Source organism: Pipistrellus hanaki (assembly GCF_964339955.1).
Source record: "Pipistrellus hanaki genome assembly, chromosome: 11".
In the NCBI taxonomy this organism is placed as follows: Eukaryota; Metazoa; Chordata; class Mammalia; order Chiroptera; family Vespertilionidae; genus Pipistrellus; species Pipistrellus hanaki.
Genome location: NC_140513.1, coordinates 6,732,367 through 6,754,588, shown reverse-complemented (window position 1 = coordinate 6,754,588; position 22,222 = coordinate 6,732,367). Strand labels below are relative to the sequence as shown.

The 22,222-nt window shown below is 55.3% G+C and overlaps 1 protein-coding gene across 1 annotated transcript in view; it reads left to right on the top strand.

Annotated features, from left to right (window-relative positions):
- Window positions 1-7,062: 7,062 nt before the first annotated feature.
- The window catches only part of OLFML2A (olfactomedin like 2A), a 28,687-nt gene continuing 13,527 nt past the window's right edge, over window positions 7,063-22,222 (top strand). Inside the window, exons 1-3 of the mRNA XM_084898051.1 lie at window positions 7,063-7,294; window positions 14,946-15,209; window positions 20,490-20,597. Of these exons, the coding sequence (XP_084754177.1) occupies window positions 7,193-7,294; window positions 14,946-15,209; window positions 20,490-20,597 (474 nt within the window). The 5' untranslated portion in view covers window positions 7,063-7,192. The remainder of the gene's footprint in view (window positions 7,295-14,945; window positions 15,210-20,489; window positions 20,598-22,222) is intronic.

The following is a 22,222-nucleotide window of genomic DNA, read 5'->3' as shown; positions in this document are numbered from 1 at the left end:
CCCAATCTGTAAAGCGGAGTTGGGACGGGGTCCGATTGGGAGAACCCAAACGCCGGTCCCCGCCTCAGTTTCCCGGGTTTTGTCGTCTTTGCTGTTCCCGGCTGAGCCCGCCTCCTCTGGCCACCAGGCGGCGCGCGGTCATCAGCTCTGGGACCTTCCTGGGCGTCAGCCTACGACACCCTCTCTCGGTAGGACTCATCGCTGCTGCCCCCCAAGGTCTAAGCCCTTACCTGGCCTGTTTGAAAACAAAGACCCAGAACCTTAATGCTTCGCCCGCCTCTGTCCTGCCGGCTTACGCCGCGGCTTCCTGGTTAGCTGCCCATTTCCCGCCCTCTCCCCACCCTGCTCCGCCAGTCCTTTAGCTCGTCTATGTCATTCCTTGGTTTTTAAAACGTCCTTTTCCTGGCATTTATGCGTCCCTGTCTGGTCTGACGTCTGCCCATATTTCTCATCACGCCCCTTCCCTCACCTGTTACGCAGGAGGTTTTGCAACACCATTCTGCACTGGCCGGTTCCTTGCCCACATTAGTTAACCTGTATTGTGCCTTAGTCTGTGCCTGCCGCTGCTTTGAGAGGTTTTAACACGACGTTGCCTGAACCTCAAACCCCTTTATAAGGTAGCTCCAATATTGTCCCTGTCATACACTGATGATGATGAAGTCACCTGGCAGAGATGAGGATTCCAGACACGAGAACCTGAACCCAGAGTTCCTCCAAGCTGGAATGCTGCTGGTTTCGCCCGCTCCAAACCTTATTCCTCTTTCAGAATCCTGTTCAAGTATCTCCTCGGGGGCATCTGGGTCCCCTCTGGGTTCCCTTCGGGCTCTGTCGAGTTCTCTGTGGACTATGAGAAATGGTCTCTCCGTGGGTGCTTCCCCACTACCATTCCCCAGCCCAAGAGGGAGAGAAAAGCCCTGTGTGTGTGTGTGTGTGTGTGTGTGTGTGTTGGGGTGTGTGTGTGTGTTGGTGTGTGTGTGTGTGTGTGTGTTGGTATGTGTGTGTGTTGGGGTGTGTGTGTTGGGGTGTGTGTTGGTGTGTGTATGTGTGTTGGGGTGTGTGTGTGTTGGGGTGTTGGGGTGTTGGTGTGTGTGTTGGTGTGTGTGTGTGTGTGTGTGTGTTGGGGTGTGTGTGTGTGTTGGTATGTGTGTGTGTTGGTGTGTGTATGTGTGTTGGGGTGTGTGTGTGTGTTGGGGTGTTGTGTGTTGGTGTGTGTGTGTGTGTTGGTGTGTGTGTGTGTGTGTGTGTTGGTGTGTGTGTGTGTGTGTGTTGGGGTGTGTGTTGGGGTGGCAGTGGTGAGGTGGGACAGGAGATGGGTCCTCTGAGCCATACCCTCCACTCCGGATTCTAAAATGTGTCCCGGCCAGAACTTTCCTTTCTATCACAAGCCTCTGCAGATGGTGAGTGCCCTTTCCTAAGAGATCCCATCAGGCTAAACGGCAGTGCGGAAGCCTTCAGCAGTCCTGGGGTTTCAGTGATGGACAGAGATTCTACGTTCATTCTAAGCTCAAAGGGGGGCACAGAATTCGGCCAAACACTCAGCCCACGGAAACAGCTCCTCATCCTTCAGACCAACCGTGCTGTCTCGTCCTCCCAAAGCCTTCCTGGTCTCCCTTACAAATCAAACCACTTTATTTTCACGCTCATGATTTTAACTCCGATTGCTGAGCACTGGGCCTGAACCTTATAGATACTCAATAAATAATTGTTGGGTGAAAGAGTGAATGAAACATATCTGTCTTTTCTAAGTAATAACTGACCTTGGGCATTTACCTCTGAGCCTCAAAGTCTGGTTCTAGGGGATGAGGAATAATAATCGTAGTTGCTACCTCACAGGATTATTACAAGAATTAAATAAGATGATGTATGCAAAGCAATTCACAATTGGTGTGTCCAATAAATGGGACCTGTTACTAATATAAAGGAGGCCCTGCCCTGGCTGCTGTGGCTCAGTTGGCTCATCAACCTGTTCTGTGTAAGTACATTCTGTTTAAATACCTTTTGTCTATGATTTGAATAGATAGGTTACGGCAAAATCTCCAGGATATAATCACACAACCCCCAACTGCACATTTATATATATATATATATATATATATATATATATATATATATATATATATATATATATATATATATATATCCTAAGCTGCCGAATGACTGGTCAACCAGTCGCCACAACACATATTGACCACCAGGGAGCAGACACTCAACTCAGGAGCTGCCCCCTGGTGGTCAGTGCACTTCCACAATGGGAATGCCACTCAGCTAGAAGCTGGGCTTAGGGCTGGTGAGTGCTGCTGTGGAGGCATGAGCCTCTCCTGCCTCTATGGCAGGCGCAGTGGGCTGGGATAAGCAGGAGCAAAGCCTGGCCCTCGCTCAGGCTCCTCCCAGGCCACCTGCTGCCTTGGGCTGAAACCCGGCATCCTCTGAGGGGTCCCAGATTTTGAGAGGGCACAATCCAGGCTGAGGGACCCCACCATTGCATGAATCCACGCACTGGGCCTCTAGTATCCTATATAATAATCCTATATAATAAAAGGTAATATGCAAATAGGCCGAATGGCAGAACAACCAAACTATCAATCAAAGCGTAATATGCTAGTGATATGCTAAGGCTGCTCAAATGCTTGCTATGATGCACACTGACCACCAGGGGGCAGTCAACTGATTTGCCAGTCACTATGAAGCGCGCTGACTACCAGGGGCAGATGCTCTGACAGGAAGGTTAGCTTGCTGCTGGGGTCCAGCGGGTCGGGACTGAGCAAGATGGGCCAGACATGCCCCGGAGCCCTCCTGCAATCCCTCCCTGGCCTGATTGTGCACCAGTGGGGTCCCCCAGCCCAGCTTGCACCCTCTTGCAATCCAGGACCCCTTGGGATGTCGGCGACCTGGTTTCAGCCCTTGGGAGGTACCAGATGCAGGTTCATGGCTTGTGAGCACTGCTGTGGCAGTGTGGACTGATCGGGTGTGAGTCCGCAGCAGGCACAGTGGGACCAGCATGTGCAGGAGGGGCAGGCGGCTTTGGACTCCAGGTTTTGGCCCAATTCCTGCAGGCCACCCAGAAGGGCCCTACCCATGCATGAATTTGTGTACTGTGCCTCTAGTATGCTATAATAGAACACACTTGGAAGTTCCTGGTGTGATTCCCAGTCAGAACACCTACCTAGGTTGCGGGTCCCATCCCTAGTTAGAGCACTTGTGAGAGGCAGCCAATCAGTGTTTCTCTCTCACATCGATGTTTCTCATTCTCTCTTTCCCTTTCTCTAAAGTCAGTAAACATATCCTTGGGTGAGGAAGGAAGGAAGGAAGGAAGAAAGGGGGAAGGGAAGGGAAGGGAAGGAAGGAAGGAAGGAAGGAAGGAAGGAAGGAAGGAAGGAAGGAAGAAAAAAGAGATAAAGAAAGAAAAGAATAAAGAAAAGACTGGTCCTGCTGAAACTGGTTTGGCTTGGTGGATAGAGTGTCAGCCTGCGGACTGAGGGGTCCCAGGTTCGATTCCGGTCAGGGGCATGTGCCTTAGTTGTAGGCACATCCCTGGTGGGGGTGTGTGGGGTATGCAAGAGGCAGCTGATCAATGATTCTCTCTCATCAATGTTTCTAATTCTCTGTCCCTCTCTCTTCCTCTCTGTAAAAAAATCAACTATACATACATATATATATATATATATATATATATATATATATATATATATATATATAAAGACTGGTCCTAATATGCAGTTATCACTCTTCCAAAAATGCTTCTTGGGAAAAATCAACTACAATGGCCCTGGCTGGGGAGGTCAGTTGGTTAGAGCATCATCCCAATACACCAAGGTGGTGGGTTTGATCCCAGATCAACCAATAAATGCATAAATAAGTGGAGCAACAACTCTCTCTCTCTCTCTCTCTCTCTCTCTCTCTCTCTCTCTCTCTCTCTCTCATCGATAAATAGAAAGAATTAGCTACCACAGATTTGAGAAGGGTGAGGGAAATGATGATGTGCGCAGACCCTCACTGTTCTGTGAGGTAGGCACCTACCACATGCCCATCTCCTACTATGGAGCCTTAGCCCGCCAGTGTCCCCCAACAATCCAGAGAAGTCAATACTTTTCCCCAAATCTACCAAGAGGAAATAGGCTCAGAAAGACATGAAAATACTCTCACCACCAGCAGGACTCATGACAGAAGAGCTGGAAAGGAAAGTGTCTAAGAATAAGAAGGCATCTGCCAGGGAGTGGTCCTGAGGTCGAAGGTAAGCAGGCTAACAGGATAAGAAGACAGGGATACAGCTAAGAACAAGGCAGGTATGAGCCCCATCATGGGGGCCTTGCCCTGTGGTGGGAGAGACAGACATAATTAAATCAAATAATCACACAGAATTCAGCCACTCAGCCCACAGCTGCACATACATGCTACAATAGAACACACGTGCAAGTTCCTGGTGCTATGGGAGTGTGTGACAGGGCTCGTTTTGGTCCAGGGGAGGCATTTGGGGATAGGAGCATTGAATGAGATGGGAAGATGAGTAAATGTGGGTCAGACTAAGTGGAGAGAGTTTCTGGAGAAACGAACCGTGTGAGCAAAGGTCCTAAGACCAAGTTGGAACTGAGAGAATCATTATGACTGGAGCCCACTGAAGCAGAGAATGGTGGAAAGGAGGAAAGCAGAAATGATGGGGCCATGTGGGAGAACAGCCAGCAGGGGGCAGAGTTCACTGGGAGCAGCAGCCTTGCTCTTCCAGAGCTCTTAGCCAGAGAAACTGGCCAGGCTGCAGGGGGAGAAAGGGCTGGGGAAAGGACACCACCGCCAGGGCTGTGTAAGTTCGGTTGGTCTATTATTTGAATAGATAGGTCGCACAGTACAAAATCCTCAGGATGGGAAAAAGTATTCAGGGAAGAGCTAGCCTTCAAGCCCTAGCTGGGTAGCTCCATTGGTTAGAGCACCATCCTGATATGCCAAGGTTGCAGGTTTAATCCCAGGTCTGGGTACATACAAGAATCAACCAATGAATGTCTCTCTTTCTCTCAAATGAATGAATGAATGAATGAATGAATTTAAAGCCAGCCTTTCTCCTTATTCTGATTCCCAACAGCTGGTCCCCCCTCCCCTTAGTGATAACTACCATACCGATTCATTGTGTCCATTCCCAGATAGTCTATACCAACCTTTTTCATCTCATGGCACACATAAACTAATCACTAAAATTCTGCAGCACACCAATATATATATATATATATATATATATATATATATATATATATATATATATATTTACCGATCTGACAAAAAAAATAGGTATAATTTTTATTAATTCCTACTGGACAGCTACTATTGTGTTGGCTGTTCCTTTTTTTTTTTTTTATTTGAAAATCAAAGGGAAAAGAGGTTAGTGCCCCTGATTAAATAGTCAGGTGTGCATGTTTTAAATTCTTGTGGCACATCAGTTGAAAATGAGTGGCCTATGCGCATAAAAACACACGCTATATTTATTTTTTACACTAGTTCTGGTTTTGACACCTCCCTAAGGGATCTCTAGTTGTGAAAGAAGCTAATTTGTAATGAACACCTACTGCACATGATTCTTTTTTTTTTTTTTTAATATATTTCATTGATTTTTCAGAGAGGAAGGGAGAGAGGGATAGAAAGCCAGAAACATCGGTGAGAGAGAAACATCAACCAGCTGCCTCCTGCACACTCCTCACCAGGATGTGCCCACAACCAAGGCACATGTCCTTGACTGGAATCGAACCCGGGACCCTTGAGTCCGCAGACGCTCTATCCACTGAGCCAAGCTGGTTTCGGCTACACATGATTCTTTTATTCAGCTCAGAGTTACGGAGCATCAGACCACTTGCACTCAGCTGGTGGGTCACAAACCTTCACTCCCCGGGAAGGCTTGTTAAAACACAGATGCTGGGCCCCACCCCAGAGTTTCTGTTTCCGTTTCCTCGGGTCTGGGTGGGGGTGGGGGGCTGAGAATTTTCATTTCTAACGGGTTCTCAGGTGAAGGGAACCAGCCTTGAGGCCACGGAGCTGGCTGCTCTGGACAAAGCATGTGCCCTGGTAACAGAAGGGTTCGCAAAAATCACTGGGAAGGGGCCCCGGGTGAGATTTGAGGGGAAATTCGAAAGAGGCCGAGATTGAGAAGGAGGTGTGATTCAGAGCTGTTTATCCCGGGATGGTAGACAGGGTGCCCTCGGGCGGGCTCGGTTTCAGGAGGTCCCAGAGGCCTTAACTGGTTTGGCTCAGTGGATAGAGCATCAGCCTGCCGACTGAAGGATCCCAGGTTCAATTCTGGTCAAGGACATGTCCCTTGGTTGTGGGCACATCCTCAGTAGGAGGTGTGCAGGAGGCAGCAGATGGGTTTCTAACTCTCTCTCTCTCCCTTCCTCTCTGAGAAAAAAAAAAATCAATAAAATATATATTAAAAAAACAAAACAAACAAACAAACAACAACAACAAAAAAAAACAGGAGGTCCCAGGGATCCCAACAAAGCATTTCCTCAGTGAGCCGGAAAGCCCTGGAGAAGGGATGGGCAGGGAACCTGAGGAGTGGCGACAAGGCACGGGTCCAGGAGTCCGAGAGCAGAGGCGCTCAGTCCTGTGGGTGGGGACCAGGGAGGGTGTCTAAAAGGTAGCAGCTACTGGGGCTTGACGGGAGGGACTGAGAGGAAGGAAGACATGGAGCAGCGGGAGAGGGGATCGGTGTTTGGAGAGCTCACAGGCCTGTTGCCCTGGAAACCTCACTCATCCTACCTTCACACCATTCCACATGGAAAGCGCTACTTGTCCCATTTTACAGACGAGGAAACTGAGACTCAAAGAGGCGAAGAGACGCGCCCAAGGGCCTTATCCTCCCAGAATGTGCGGGAAGCCTCAGGATGTGCGGGAAGCCGTGCCCCCCCACCCCCCACCCCGCCCCGCCCCGCTGCTCCTGCAGACTCTGAACAAGTCCCTTCTGTGTGTGTGTCCGGACAGGGATGCCCTTGGAGATCCGCCTGGACTAGCGGAGAGGCGAGAGCCGGCGGGCGGGGTGCCCACCTCCCTCCCAGCTCCGCCCCCGGAGGCAGGGACGGGCGCGGGGCGGGAGCGGCGGGCGGGGGCCGGGGGCGCGCCGCGCGGACAGAGGCGGCGGCGGCACCGCGCTCGCAGGGCAGCGCGCTTCCAGGCGTCCGCGCCCGGCTATCGGCTGTCGGTGCCCGCCGTGCCCGCCATGGCCGTGGACACCTCGCCCCGGCCGCTGCCTCTGCTCCTCCTGCCGTCGCTGCTGCTGCTGCTGCTGCTGCGCGCCGGCCCCGCGCGCGCCGAGAGCAAGGTACGCGCGGCCCTCCGACCGGGCGCTGCTCCGGGAACCGGCGCGAGGGGGCGCTGCGCCCGAGGAGGGGGGCGGGGGACCTGAGCGGAGGGCCCGGGAGGGAGACCGGACCTCCAGCTCCGCATGGAAGCCGCTGGGACCTGGATCCCAGGAGCGGAGCGCGCGGGGAAAGAAGCGCTGGAGATGGTGGTGGCGCCTGGGACCCGGACTGAGGAGGGGGCGCTGAGACCCAGGCCAGTGCAGGCTGGAGGTCAGCACGGAGACCCGGGATGGACGAGGGAGAGGGGCCGGGGCTCAGACAGGAGATGCAGTCCCCAGCCGAGGGAAGGGATGCCCTGGAGCGCTGGGCAGGGGCGCTCTGGAGATCTGACTCAGAGTTCCCGTGGGAGGCTGGCTCCTGGGGGCAGACCCTGGGTCACTGCTACCCAGCAGCTCCCAGGTTTGTAGCAGCCCCGGGGCCGAGGCTGTCAGGGTCCCTCCCCAGGGACCCCATCTGGGCTGGCCACGGCCTGCCAGGGACCTCGTGCACCCTCTAGAGAACACGTGCCTCCAGAAGTGGCTGTTTTCCGTGTTGGCTGAAAGGATCTGCCCTGGTGTCCCGCAGAACTGGGTTCAAATCCTAGCTGGGCACCCTAGGGTCTTCAGCTCCCTGAGCCTCCATTCCCTCGTACATACCGGGACAATGACACTCCTGCACCCTGCATCCGCACCCATCATGATCTCTAAGTTAGTGTGCTCATGCCTGTAAGATGCTTGGCACCGCACCTGGCGCTGAGTAGGTAACCAGTACATGACACAGTGATTGTGAAATCTCACCGCATGGGCTCTAAAAGGGGGTGAGATCCAGAATGCAGAGAGAGCACCCTGCTGTCAGAGCCCTTGGCAATGACCCAGAGAGGAGGACAGGACTGGAGTTAGTGAAGGGCAAGAGGGAGGCAGGAGAGAGAAGGAGTGATGTCTCTCCAGCCTCTTTCCTGTGGAGAAGGGGAGGCTGTCCGGTCCACAGGCAGGGAAAGGTCGGAAGCTGCTCGCCACACAGTAAGTACACGATCCTGGGCATCGGCAGACCCTCACGCCGAAGATTCGGCTCCGGACAGGAAAACAGGGGGCTGCTGTCCGGACCCTGTGCTCCAAGGACGAGAAGGGAATGAGTCTCTCCCATTTCACAGATGGGCAAACCGGGGTGTGCAGAGAGGCCGAGGGCTTGTGACTAAAGAACACCTGGGTTCTGGTTCCTTGTGCTTTGGCTGTGTGACCTTGGGCAAGTCCCTGCCTGTCTCTGGGCTTTAGTTCCCCCATCTGAAAAAAATGATGTCTCCCCAACTTCCCTTCCATATAGGGCCTTCTAGGATTTCCCCTGACCTGGCTCAGGCACAGGGACAAGTGAGCAAACCCCCCCCCCAGATAAGCTGATCAGCGCTTTGGCCCGCTCAGCTCTCTGGCTGGGAGGAAGATTGGGTCTTGGGCATCCTCTGAGCAATGCAGAGGGCTGCAGAGCTTGTGGGGGGAGGGCTAGCATTCAAAACAAAGCAAAGACAAAGAAAACCCAACACCCTGTTTGTGTAGTGAGTCAGCCAAACACTTGCTAGGTTGTGTGTGGTGTGTGAGTGGTGTGTGTGTGTGAGTGTGTGTGTGTGTTTAGTTGTCCCGGGGCAAGCTGGGGCTGGTGGGGTGGGGAGGCACATGCTAGTATTTGGGGGATGCAGCAGATGGGGGACTCAGGGTAGCTCCCCCAGGCACCCCCACCCCGCCGCCTCAGCCAGCTGGGAGGAATAAAAATGGGTGCATGTACTTCACATTCCTCAGCACAGCCGGGCTCCTGCTGGCCCTGCGGAGAGAGTTGTTTTCATTATCACCCTCCCCCTCCCACAGCACCATCCTCCTTCCTCCCTAAGCCCGTCCTGTTTTCCTAGGTTGGGGGGAGCCCTTGGGAGGGTAGCCCCGGGCCTGGAAGACTGTCTAAGGAGTAAGCGGCCCCTCCCCAGGATTCCTGCTCTGAGGAGGTCCAGGCTCCTCTCCTGCCCAAGACTTCCTGGGCTCCAGGGGCGGCTTCCTCCTCCCTCACAACAGAGCTCCGTGGCCTCAGCCAGGCCGCTCTGTGTGTGCGAATTCTGTGTTTACAGCAAGGTCCCTCCTAAAGAGGCTTGACGTTTCCATGTAAGGAAGTGCTGTGTCCAGCCTGGGAAGGGGAGAGGGAGCTCAGAGCTTCCCTGGCATCTCGAGGGGCTGCCCAGCGCGGAGGTGGGGTGGGATGGACAAAGAGGTAACCACACAAAACCCAGCCATGCCCCAGAGACCAAATCCCCATTTCTACCTCATTTCCTCCATCTGCCAAAGGGCTGCTGGCGCCTCACCTGCTCCGTGCGTTCAGGTGTGGGACGGGGGTCTTTGGTCAGCCCCACCACGGACCAGGGTCTGAGCACGGGGAAGGCCTTGAGCTGAGGGAGCTGGGCCAGGGAACGGGAGGGGCTGGGGCCAGCAGGCGGCGGTGTCCCGGCCAGGCTGGTCCCGGGGGCTTAGGTGTTGCTGTGCCTCCGCTCCAGGAGTTTCCGCCTGTGGGTGTAATTGGAAACAGGCTCGGAGCAGGCGGGGACGCGGTGATGGAGGCTGCACCCAGATGGTGTGGGGCCAGCCCCGCAGGGTCCCTCTGCAGGCAAGGTCTTCCCCGCACCCCTGTTGGCTGGGGGACCCAGGACAAAGCCCTGAGAAGCATCTTGTGTGCCCCCCACGCCCAGCACTACATTCAAGATCTTACAGAACCCTCCAGCCGACACACCCAGGCGTCCGTGGTCCCTCCCTGTCGGACGGGCTTGAACATGGAGGGGTCGACAGGTCCTGGACAGGGAGCCTGAGGAGGTTGGAGACACCTGGGGTTCCAGGATTCTTGGCTGTTAGTGGGCATCCAGGAGCCTGGGGGCCTGAGAGTCTGTCACGGGTGTGGGATGAGCAAATGAATTTCCCAGGGGCACCCCGGTGAGTCTGAGGCACACCCCCTGGCTGAGAACTCATGGAGGTGACAGGGCGCCATGGAGGTTTGTGAGCAGAGTGACAGGGCACCAAAGAGGAGCTCTTGGAAGAGAATCCGGCAGAGAGGAGGCTGCTGCGTTGCCCAGAGAGCAGAGGCCTGAACGCAGGCTGTTGCCAGGGCGTGGAGAGCAAGGGAGAGAGATGGAAACACTGGATGAAGAATCAGAAGAACACGGCGGATGGGTTGTCCAGAGTAAGAAGGAGGCTCAGCTCTGGCCGGTTTTACTCAGTGGTTAGAGTTGACCCCAAGGACTGAAGTGTCACGGGTTCAGTTCCCAGTCCAGGGCATATACCTTGGTTGCAGTTTCGATCCCTGGCCCCAGTTGGGGTGCATGCAGGAGGCAACCAATTGATGTGTCTCTCTCTTCCCCCCCCTCCTCCTTTCTCTCCTTTGTACTCTCTCTCTCTAAAGATCAATGGAAAAATATCCTCGAGTAAGGATTAAAAAAACAACAACCAAAAAGGAGGCTCAGAGATCTGGGTTGGGCAGGAGGGTTAGACATGGGTTGGGGAGAAGATCTGGGTCCAGTTTGGGATGGATGAAGTCAGGGATGCCTGCGGGCATCCAGGGGGAGTTGTCCAGTTGGCAGTGAGCTCTACAGGAGGGAGGTCTCTGCTGCAGGAGGACATGGAAGCTGGCCACGAGAGAAGAGGGAAGGCTGGACCTCAAGGTGTCACAATTTGAGCCTCTTCCAGTTCCAGAACATTTCACAGCTTGAACCCCCTCTTCCCAATTCCAGCCAGATTTCTCCATCTCGCTTAAGGAAAACCTCAAGTACGCCTTCTCGCCATCTCTCTGTGGGATTTCCTTGCAAATACCTAGGGACCTTTTTAAACACTGTCCACCCCCACTTCCGGGGGCTTTGGCAGTGTGTGCTGGGCCAGGCTGCAGGCAGAGATGGGGGGCTGAGGCAGGGGCTTTCCTGCTTGGCAGCGCCTCCTGTCCTCATGCTGAGGGCCGGGTGGGCCAGGCCTGGCGGGAGCCCAGGTCCCATGCTCCCCCAGAACCCCCTTCTGTGTCCCTGGTGCCAGAGAAGCCCTTTCCGGGGGACTGCGGGTGGTCATGGGAGGAACAGCATGTCAAACAGACCTTGGAGTCAAGCTGTGCTGTGTGACCCTTGGCAAGCCCTTAGTCTTCTCTGGTGCTCAGATGGCTCCTCTCTGAGATGGGGTGTGGTGAGAGCCAAGAGAGGTAGAAAGTGGGAGGGAGGGTTGCTGGCAGCAGCTCTACTAGCAAGTGCCACTCGGGAGCAGCCACTCTGTGCCAGGCTGGGTGCCAGGCGCTCTGCGTGCGTTGACTCACTGCAGCCTCCGGACACGTTTACGAGGAAAGGACTGTTGCCTCCCCACAGCAGAGGCGAAAGCTGCGTCTCCGAAGGTCAAGGCCCCGCGGGGAGGAGACGTGGGAGCTGGGACCGGAGTCCGGGCTTGGCGCCTCATCACGGAGCTCTGCCTCGTCCAAACACGCACCACAGGACGTAGCGATCCCGGGAGGTCAGGCCCGGCCCGGGCTCCCTCTTCCGACTCCTGCGGGGCCCTGGGCCTTGGCTGCCCCGTCAGGACATAGCACCTCATCTGCGGAGGGGAGGAATGTTGCAGTTTGATGTGGAGGCTGCTGCTGGGGCGGGTGGGGTGGGCGTGGGGGTAATGGCGGTTCCCAAGGAGGAGGCCTCTCTGGCCGGACCACACAGACCGCACCCACGTCCACCCGCCGGGCTCTGGCCACACCTGGGGGAGTGGGTGGAAGTGGGGGGAGTGGGAAGGGGTCCAGGAAAGAGAAGGCACTAGCGGGGACCTGAGGAATGCCTGCCCAGGCCCCCACGCCTGGCTGTTGGTGTCCAGGCCAGGGAAGAGTTGCCCTGCAGTGCCCACTGTACACCTTGCCTACTGGGGCCCAGGACAAAGCCTCCACCCACAGCTGCCCCCTTTCCCTCCGTCCTCACTCCCAAGGGCCTGGAAGTCACCCATTCCAGCTTCTGATCCCCTTGAACAAGTCACCTGATGGCTCTGGGGTTCAGCTTCCTCCTCTGTAGGACGCGGCTGAGAATGTCTACCCAGGCCCTCACGTGGAGAAACTACCAGCTCACCAGCCCCCACTCAGATGACTGGTGTAGGCATCTCTGCGCTCAGGGCTCACTGTGCCAGCTTCTCCTCCGTCTATTTCTTCTGCACCTCCAGCCATCACCCGGGGCCTGGCGGAGGCCAGGGGCTCAGAGACACTCCTGGGTGCCGGGCTTGGCAGAAAGCCCAGAATTCAGTTGGGCTTGGTGGCCTTAGTGAGAGCTGAGTAGCCAGAGACTCGGGGTGTTTGTTAACTGAGCCAGGGACAGCTGCAACCCAGGAGCCCGGAGCTCAGAGGGGGCAGGCTGAGACAGCCGAGGGAGTGGCTGATTGGGGATCTCAGAGCCCAGCCGGTATATCAGGACAAGGTAGGCTGGAGGTGGTGACTGAGCGTGGCTCCTGCCTCTGACCTCACTGAGCTGACCCCACAGCCACAGGGCCCTGCTGACCCCAGTGGCCAGTGATCACAGCCAGACACTCGGCCAGGCAGCCTCCCAGAGAGAAGGGAGGCGGCGAGGGAAGCCACAAAACGGAGGTCATGTTATCTCATTGGATCCTCACTGCCAGGAGGCTGGGTATGGAGTCACCCACTTTCCCACGGAGGGAAGGAGGCTCAGAGAGATTGTGTAACCCGTTGGAGGTCACACAGGGTGTGGGGGAACAGACCTACAGAAGCAGCAGAGCCCAGTGATTTCGACCTGAAGTCAGGTCTGCAGCCAGATCTTTCCAGTCAAAGCGGTGGGACCTCGGACATGCGACTTCACCTTCCCAGCCTCTGTTTCTTTAGCTGTATTAATCACGACCCACACTTAAGACACACTCAGTGTGTGCGAGGCTCTGTTCTTTACCACGTGAGCTCATTTAATCTTCACAACAACCCCACAAGGCAGGGGCCCGTCCACAAAGGAGGAAACAGAGGCACAGGAAGGCTGAGTGGCCCATAAGCTCACAGGTACTAACGCAGGCTCCAGACACCAGGCTCTTAGCTCTGCTCTGGTGTGTCTGAAAAACACAGGCCTGCTGGTCCAGCAGATATTTACGGAGCTCCTCCTCCAGGCCAGGCAGGCACTGCTCTGAAGATATACAAGGGAACTAGACAACGTCCCTGCCTCTAATGGTGCCTTCAGCAGAGGAGGGGAGACCAACACACACACACAGACACACACACACACACACACACACAGATAACAATAAGGAAAAAGACACTAGGGAAAGGGACAGGGAGGAACGGGAGGTGGGTGGTCAGGGAAGGCTTCTTGGAGGAGGTGAGGTGTAAGTGATTGGAGGGAGTGAGCCAAGGAAATAGCAGGGAGATAAGGGTTTCGGGATGAGAGCACCACATCTGCAGAGCTCCTGAGGCTGGCGTGGGAGAAGGAAAGGGTGGCGAGAGGAGGGGTTGAGGGACGGGGGTCAGCTCACGTAGGCCTTGGAGGCCAGGGTAAGGACTTTGGCGATAACAACACCCTCCGTACACAGGCATTGTTCACGGGTGCGTGCACATGAAAACTGGGACGTGGTAAGCGCCCAATCAAAGGTCTCCACGGTTTTTAGTGTTGCGGTAACACACGCGTAACACAGAACTTGCCATTTTAACCATTTTAAAGTATACAATTCCGTGGCGTTTAGTGCATTCACGGCACGGTGCAACCACCACCACTCCTTCGTCCCAGAACATTTTCTCGGAAAGGAAAGCACAGGACCATTAAGCAGTCACTCCCCACTTTCCCTCCCGCTAAATCCCCGCAACCACTACTCTGCTTTCTGCCTCTGGATTGGCCTGTTCTGGGTATTAAGATAAACGGAATCAGCCAAAACCGGTTTGGCTCAGTGGATAGAGCGTCGGCCTATGGACTGAAGGGTCCCGGGTTCGATTCCAGTCAAGGGCATGTACCTTGGTTGCAGGCACATCCCCAGTAGGGGGTGTGCAGGAGGCAGCTGATCGATGATTCTCTCTCATCGATGTTTCTATCCCTCTCTCTTCCTCTCTGTAAAAAATCAATAAAATATATTTTTTAAAACATATAAATGGAATCATACAATACATCGGCTTTTGTGTCTGGCTTCTTTCCTTGAGCATACATGTGTTCGCATGTATTGCCACTTAATCCTGTTCATGGCTAAATAAGATTCCCCGGTGTGGGTGTACCCCATTTTATTTATCCATCAGCAGTGGGTGGGCATTCGCACTGTCCCCACCCTGTGGCTGCTATGAACGTGCCCGCCCAAGACTTGGAATGCCTGCCTTCAGTTCTTTGGGGTATATATACCTAGAAGTCGAATTACGGGGTCATATAGTAGTTCTACATTTTACTTATGGAGGAACAGTCCAATCATTTTTCCATAGGGGCTGTTAATATTTTAATTAGTGTTATTATAACCCCTCTATTTCCTTGGAGTGGATGCTAGCTTCTCAGCCATCTCTAACCGCCTTCACAAAGGTGGGGGCGGGGGCGGGCAGGATTCTGCTCAACCTTCCTCCCCTCCCCTCCCCTCTCCTCCCCCTCTTCTCCTCCGGCCCCCCCCCCCCCCAGCCCGGCCTCTGGCTCACGGAGCCCCTTTGCAGGTGTTCGGGGAGGTGGACCAGGTGCGGATGACCTCGGAGGGCTCGGACTGCCGCTGCAAGTGCATCATGCGGCCGCTGAGCAAGGACGCGTGCAGCCGGGTGCGCAGCGGGCGGGCGCGCGTGGAGGACTTCTACACGGTGGAGACCGTGAGCTCGGGGTCCGACTGCCGCTGCTCCTGCACCGCGCCGCCCTCCTCCCTCAACCCCTGCGAGAACGAGTGGAAGATGGACAAGCTCAAGAAGCAGGCGCCCGAGCTCCTCAAGGTAGGCTTTCGGGGTGAGCGTGGGGACGTCGGGGTGGGAACGCCTCCTGGAGGGGTGCCCAGCAGGGGCTGGCGCCAGGCAGTGCAGCCAGGGAAACGGTCACAGGCTCCCAGGCAGGTGCTGTTACCATCCCATTTCACAGGCGGGAAACAGAGGCTCCCTGCCCAGGACCATGGGGTCAGGAGGAATGGAGGCAGATTCTCTGGCTCGTTTACCTGAATCTATAGCCCCTGACCGTCCGGTCCGAGGTTCTGTATTTTACCCAAACCAGTTCATCTGTCGGCACCTCTCCATGGCATTTTACATTTTTTTTTTTTTTACCTTTTATTGTTTTAAATTAGTAATAATATTTCCCATATTCAAGTACCACCTGCATGCCAGATGTTGTGCTAAGCTCTTTGTACAGATTATTCCTCTACATGTTTAAGCCGTTCTATGACATTACAGGGTCTTTATCCTCAAGAAAAGAACGCGGAGCTGTGGAGAGGTTAGATCACTGGCCCACGCTCTCACCTAATGACATGCAGCCTCAGCCTGTAGCATCCTTTAGGTGAATTTTGTGCTCACACCATCGCCACCCCACGCCACAGGCAGATTTGAAAGAAGCACCAGTGCTCAGGGCCACAGCACAGCCCGTGTCAGCAGCGACCACCAGGACCCACGCGTGTGTGGGCATGTGCAGGCGAGATCAGTCCCCCCGCCGGGCCCCTTTGTGCCAATTGTACCGCTCCCCTCGGTGCTCAGTGGGCTGGGGGATTGAACCCCGGCCCTGCTGGGCCCAGAGCTGTTCTGAACCACGGTGCTCTCTTGTTTGCCTTTTGGAATGGCCGGATAAATTGGTGCTTTTTTTTTTTTAATATAAAATTTTTTATATTTTATTGATTTTTTTTACAGAGAGGAAAGGAGAGAGAGATAGAGAGTTAGAAACATCGATGAGAGAGAAACATCGATCAGCTGCCTCCTGCACACCCCCTACTGGGGATGTGCCCACAACCAAGGTACATGCCCTTGACCAGAATTGGACCTGGGACCTCTCAGTCCGCAAGCCAATGCTCTATTCACTGAGCCAAACCAGTTTCGGCAAATTGGTGCTTTTAAGAGTATCTTTTTATCTTACAATTTCTTCCAAACATGTGGGCGTTGTGCATTGTGAAGTTGACTGAGCTGTTTGTTACCCTCCTTATCAGCTAACAATTCTCACGGATGCTGGCAGAAAACACGAGCCTCCTGGGTCAGAAACAAAGGGCTTTATTGCTCAGAGCAGCCAGTTTCTACATCTTCTCACCCTGGTTCTCCCCCTCCAATTCCCGCAGGGCGGTATGAGAGTGAGGGCCAGATGGCACCTGCGCAGAGTGGGGTGTTTTCCAAAAGAGGTGTCCCAACTTGGAGATTGCAAATCTTTCATCATGCGCACTGCGCATGCCTTCCCGGCTCCGGGAGGAACCGCCCCTGTGTTCCAAGGCTGTTCCCTGTACGACCAGATGGCCCGGGACAGGACGGCCAGTGCCTCCACACACAACACATGCAGAAAAGCAAGAATTGTCTGCCGACATTCGGCTAAAGATGTTTTCCTTACCTTTACCTTTAGTTTATTATTGTAACAATTGAATGGATACCAAAACTCTCAAAGTTGGGGTGGGGGTGGGAGGATTGTTGACTTGGTAGCTAAGTGGCCCCTGGACCACAGGGCCTCCTGGGGCCTCTCATCACCGGCCTGGGAGAAGTGGGGGGACGAAGCGGGGGGGGGGGGGGGACTGCAGACTCCAGGCCCAGGAGCCATAGGCCAGTGATCAGCTCCAGGACAAATGCAGCTTCCGCTCCAGTCCACTTCCCAGTAACTAAATAGCTTCCAAACCACTGGACGTGAGGCTACTCAAAACCTTCCATAAAAGCTGGCGAGCGCAGTCCTCACCACACCTCTCGGAGAGGGAACGTGCGGTCCCAGCTTCACTGGAGGAATCTGAGGCCCAGAGAGAGACTGTGACTCGCCTACGATCACACAGCAGGAAGCGGCCAGCGCTAGGATGTGAGCTCAGGAATTCTCTGCTGTGCCCCCTTGCCCATGGGAGGGGGCCCTGGCACACAGGAGCCCACGGGGGGGGGGGGTGTTCATTTAGCCTTAAAGGCCTGGAGCAGGGTGGCAGCAGGTGGGGTTGTAGGAAGCAGAGAAGATATTCTGCCTCATTAATACCCTAGGACACCAAGAGGAGGAGGGGGCAGGGAAAGTATGGCACGGAGCTGAGGCCGCTCCATTTGGCTTGGCTCTCCCTCCCTCAGCAGGAGGCTCTGTGGGCAGCCCCGAGGAGAAGTTAGAGGAAGCCCGTGGGCAGGGTAGAGGGCACCCCTGCCTTATACCCACCCCTCATCCCTACCAATCCCTCCTCCTCAAGCTAAGGAATCCAGCTCTGGTTTGGCCTTGGTTACTTGGTCCTGAGCAGGAGGGAGGGGGTTCCAGGTCTCCTTTTTTTGGGAAGGTTGGCTGCAAGGGTATACCTCTCACCTCTTCACTCCCCTCCCTTGAATGCAGAGCAGATCTAGCCCCACCCTTGAGGAATCCCTGGTCTTCTGGGGACATAGCTCCTGACCCCATAATGGCAGCGATTGGTGCTGGGTCGGGGGATGCCCCAGGGACCATGGGAACCAAGAGGAGGAGGTAGCATTAGACCTGGGCTTTGCGGGTTGTGTAGGAGTCTCTCAGGCAGAGCGGAAATCCGGGCATTCTGGGTGAGAGCATTTTGTGTGGCACAGGATGCCTCCCTGCGCTCTCTCTGCTTCAACCCACAAGCCGCCTGTCTCTAACACAGAGCTCCTCAGGCTATCTATGATGGAAGGCCAGTTGTTTAAAAAAAAAAAACAAACTGTCAAGAACCAATTCTTTTGTAAAATACTCTACAAATTAATTCTTAGAAAAGTGAAACAAAAATACACATGCACAATACAAGTCCAATGTTTGATCATGGAGAATCACCGTATAAAATTGCTCTGCAAAAGTCCCATAAACACCTCTCTTGCTTTTAAGAGCGGTAAGGAGCAGGTTGGCCGGTGCTGGAATAGCCCGGCCCGAGCACACCGTGTTTCCCCACCGCCAGCTCCTTGTTCCCTCTGCCTAGAATGCCTTCCTCCCTCCGTCTTTCTCGGCGCTCAGCTCAAGCAAAACTTCTTCCCCGGCAGACTTGACTGATTCATACCCGCTCCCGGACAAGGTCACACCTCCCCAAGAATGTGCTGGGCACCTGTGTGCCACCGTCTGCATTCCCAGACCCGGGCACCCCTCGGTTACTCTCCGCATTCCTTGCCGGCCTCTGAAGGACCGTGTGTCTGTCTTGCTCATCACTGTCCTTCGTGCCTGGCCCAGCATAAACGTTTGCTGAGGCTGAAGAGGGTAGCGGGGGCAGATCAAGGAGGGTGCAGATGCCAGGCTCAGGAGATGACATGTCACCTGTGGGCAGTGGGGAGCCACAGGAAGTTATCCACAGGGGAGAGCCTCGTGGTCATAGCTGAGCTTTAGGAAGCCAGTTTTTTTTTTTTTTTAATATATATTTTTATTGGAGAGAGATAGAAGCATCAATGATGAGAGAGAATCATTGATTGGCTGCCTCCTGCACGCCCCCTACTTGCCGGTGGCCAGAATCAAACAAGGGACCCTTCAGTCTGCAGGCTGACATTCTACCCACTGAGCCAAACTGGCCAGGCTAGGAAGCAGGTTTTGGTGTCAGCAGAGTGAAGCTGGAAGGGGCCCAAGCAGCCCCTGGCCAGTAGTCATTATTGCTGATATCCATGAGGCCCTTGCTCTGTGCTGAGCTCTGTCCAGGTCACTGCTCCTCACAATCCTATCGGCCCATTTCAGAGAAGGAAGCCGAGGCACAGAAGGATCTAGGCGCATGGTTCTCACACTATGCTCCACCAAGCCCCCCGGGTACCGGGCAACCTCCTGGCCTGAGCAAGGTTGCAGGGGAGCAGCGAGGACTCAAAGCCCTCCCCCTGCTCCCATCAGAGCCCCCACCCCTTTCTTCTGTTTTAGAGAGCCAAGTCTTCTCAGAGAAAAGCTCTCTGCCTCAAAGAGCCTGAATACCCCTGGGGGAATGGGAATAAGACTGTTTTGGAAACAGTGGGTCAGGGCCAGACGGGAGCGCAGGGCTGGCCTGCTCGGGCCTGAGAAAGGCTGCAGGGCTGGGGGTGGGGCCGTGCTGGAGGGTGGAGAAGCCAGGGGAGCTTATTTCCCAGCCAGCCCCTGGTGCCAAGGTGTCCCTGACACTGGCTGTCATCCTAGCCATCCAGAGGGAAATGTCATTTCCTGATGAGGTGTGAGAGCGAGGGGGAGGGGAGGGGAGGGGCAGCTATGGCGAAGAGCCCCGGTCTGGGCAGGGGAGACCCAGCATCGGCCACTAACCTGTTGTGCGGGCCCCACCCCCTTCCTTCTTATCCGCAGTTTGAGCACAAAACAGGAGCAGTAAAGCATGAGAGGAAAGAGGCGTGGGTATTTCCAAGCAGGGTTGTGCTCCAGGCCCTCCCATGGGGCACCTGGGTAGCCTGGGGCAGTCACTTCCCCTCTCTAAGCTGCAGCTTCCCAATTTCTAGGATGAAGACCAAAGGTGTCCAAACCCTGTCTCTGGGTGGGTCCCTAGAACAGACCCTGAGGCGAGTGGTCTGTGTGCGGGTGGCTTACCATGGAAGTGCTCCCAGGAGCAGCTGGTGCCAAAGTGGGAGACATGGGGGCAGGAGGGAAGGCAGCCCAGCAGGGCTGTGGTCCCAGGCCAGGTGCCCGCCTCAGCCCCAGGGGACACTGGAGGATGAACGATGGCTCAGTTGTCCCACCGGGGGTAGGCAGCTGGCCCCTGGGTGCCCACACCAGTCAGGCATGGCCAGGAGGACATACAGTATGCTTGCGGACACTCTGGGGGCAAAGTGGCTCTTTGAAGAGAGTCACAGAGGCAGGCCGGTCCAGGGAGACCCCAGGAAGCCTGGCATGGGCCCAGGAAACTGTAGGAGGGACCCCAGGGGGTAATGGTTAGGGCTGCCACGACATACTCTGAGGGTGCTGGGAGGATTGTGTGAAATAGCCCATAAAGGCCCTCACTCCATGCCTGCCACGTGGTGAGTGCTCAGAAGACGGACTCTGCTGCTTTTCTCGTGATTATTAGCGGGCGGGGTCTGGTGGGTGCTGAGGGCCACGCAGGCCATTCTGAGACCCTGGACTCTGCGCCGAGGTGGGACTCCGTGCACCCTTCATGCCAAATCCTGTGCTCTGCCCTCCCCTAACCTCCCCCGCTTCCCCGGCAGCTGCAGTCCATGGTGGACCTCCTGGAGGGCGCCCTGTACAGCATGGACCTGATGAGAGTGCACGCCTACGTCCACAAGGTGGCCTCCCAGATGGACACGCTGGAAGAGGTAAGAGTGGGGCTCGAGCCAGGGGCCAGGCTGGCACCGTGCTGGGGGCCTGGGCAGGGTCTGTCTTGACCCCGGTGGCTGCTGAAAGCCGGACTCCAGCAGAGATGGGAGGGGGAGACGCAGACCATCGGGGCCAGACGGTAGGGAAGAGGTCTGAGGGGCTCACGGGCCTGCAGGAAGCCGGAAGGCTGGGTGGAGAAACGGAGGCACCTGCTGCCGGTAGGAAAGGGGTGGGGAGGGGGCTGGAACTTGCACTTGCCCTCAGTTCACCAAGACCAGGACCCACACATTGCAAACTTCGGGGCCACCCTTCTCATAAATGCCACGTGAGTGGTGCTCCCCTGAGATGGTGCATCACGAAGATGCCCCGTGACTGGCTGAACCCCTGGGGGCCAGGCTCAAGGCACCTGCCATGACCACGGAGACAGGGTCTTCTCCTGATCAGAGCAACTGGGCTGGGGGACTGGCAGGCAGCTAGGACTGCCCCCCGAGGACAGGGACGGAGCTGGCGAGCAGGCATTCCAGCCTGCAGGCTGAGGTTTGCATCTCTGCTGGCATGGCCTGGCCTCCGCCTGTTTCCTGCATCCGGCCTCTGCTGGGAGCCTGGGACAGGAGCTGCCAGGAGCGGGCGTAGGGGCTTCCTTTCCCAGCTTCCTTTCCAGAGGGAGGGGCACTTGGCCATCCTGTGCCCAGGGTGGGAGATTAACCCCTTGCCAACCCCAAAGTTGGGGCCACAGTGGCTTTAATTGCTCAACGAGTGTTTGGTGAGTATCTGCTGTGTGCCAGGCCTCTGCCAACACGGGAGAAAGGCAATCCCGACGGAATTTCCACCGGGCACCCATGTTTCCTGTGCGCCTGGTACATGCCAGGCTCTCCTCTTGCTGACTCAGCAGTTACCCTTTGATTTTTCTGCTTGTAATCTAAGGAAATGTTAACTCACTTCGCACAACTGCGAGCCAGACAATCTGGAGGGGAAGGCTGCTGGGCCTGGAACAAATCAGAAATGATTTCCTCAGCCACCGGGAAGTGGTGCTTAATTCGCTCCTGTTTTGCATTATCTGTGCTTTGCTTCTGTTCACTAAGTGATAGGAAAAGTTTGTTGCCAGCCCGGGAGGGCTGGGGGGCACAGCCTCCCTCGGAGGAGCTGGCTCCCTCTCCCTCTTCCCTTTCAGCAGAAGTTCTCAACCAGGGCCCTTTGCTCCCCAGGGGCGCAGTTGGCAGTATGTGGAGACATTTTTGGTTGTCACAGTTTGGGGGAGTGGGTGGCGAATGCTATTTATTGGCTTCTAGTTGGGTAGGTGCCAGGGATGGGGCTAAGCACCCTGTAATGCACAGTAATGCATAGGACACCCCACACACACACACACACACATACACACACACACACACACACATACATACACACACACACAATTCACAGCTGCCTGACAAATGTCAGCAGTTGCTGAGGCTGAGAAACTCACCTTGTACAGGTTGACTTCTGCCTTCTAGGCCAGTGGTCGGCAAACTGCGGCTCTCGAGCCACATGCAGCTCTTTAGCCCCTTGAGTGTTTAGCAAAGGCCAGCTTAGGAGTAACCTAATTAAGTTTATAACAATGTACCTACCTATATAGTTTAAGTTTAAA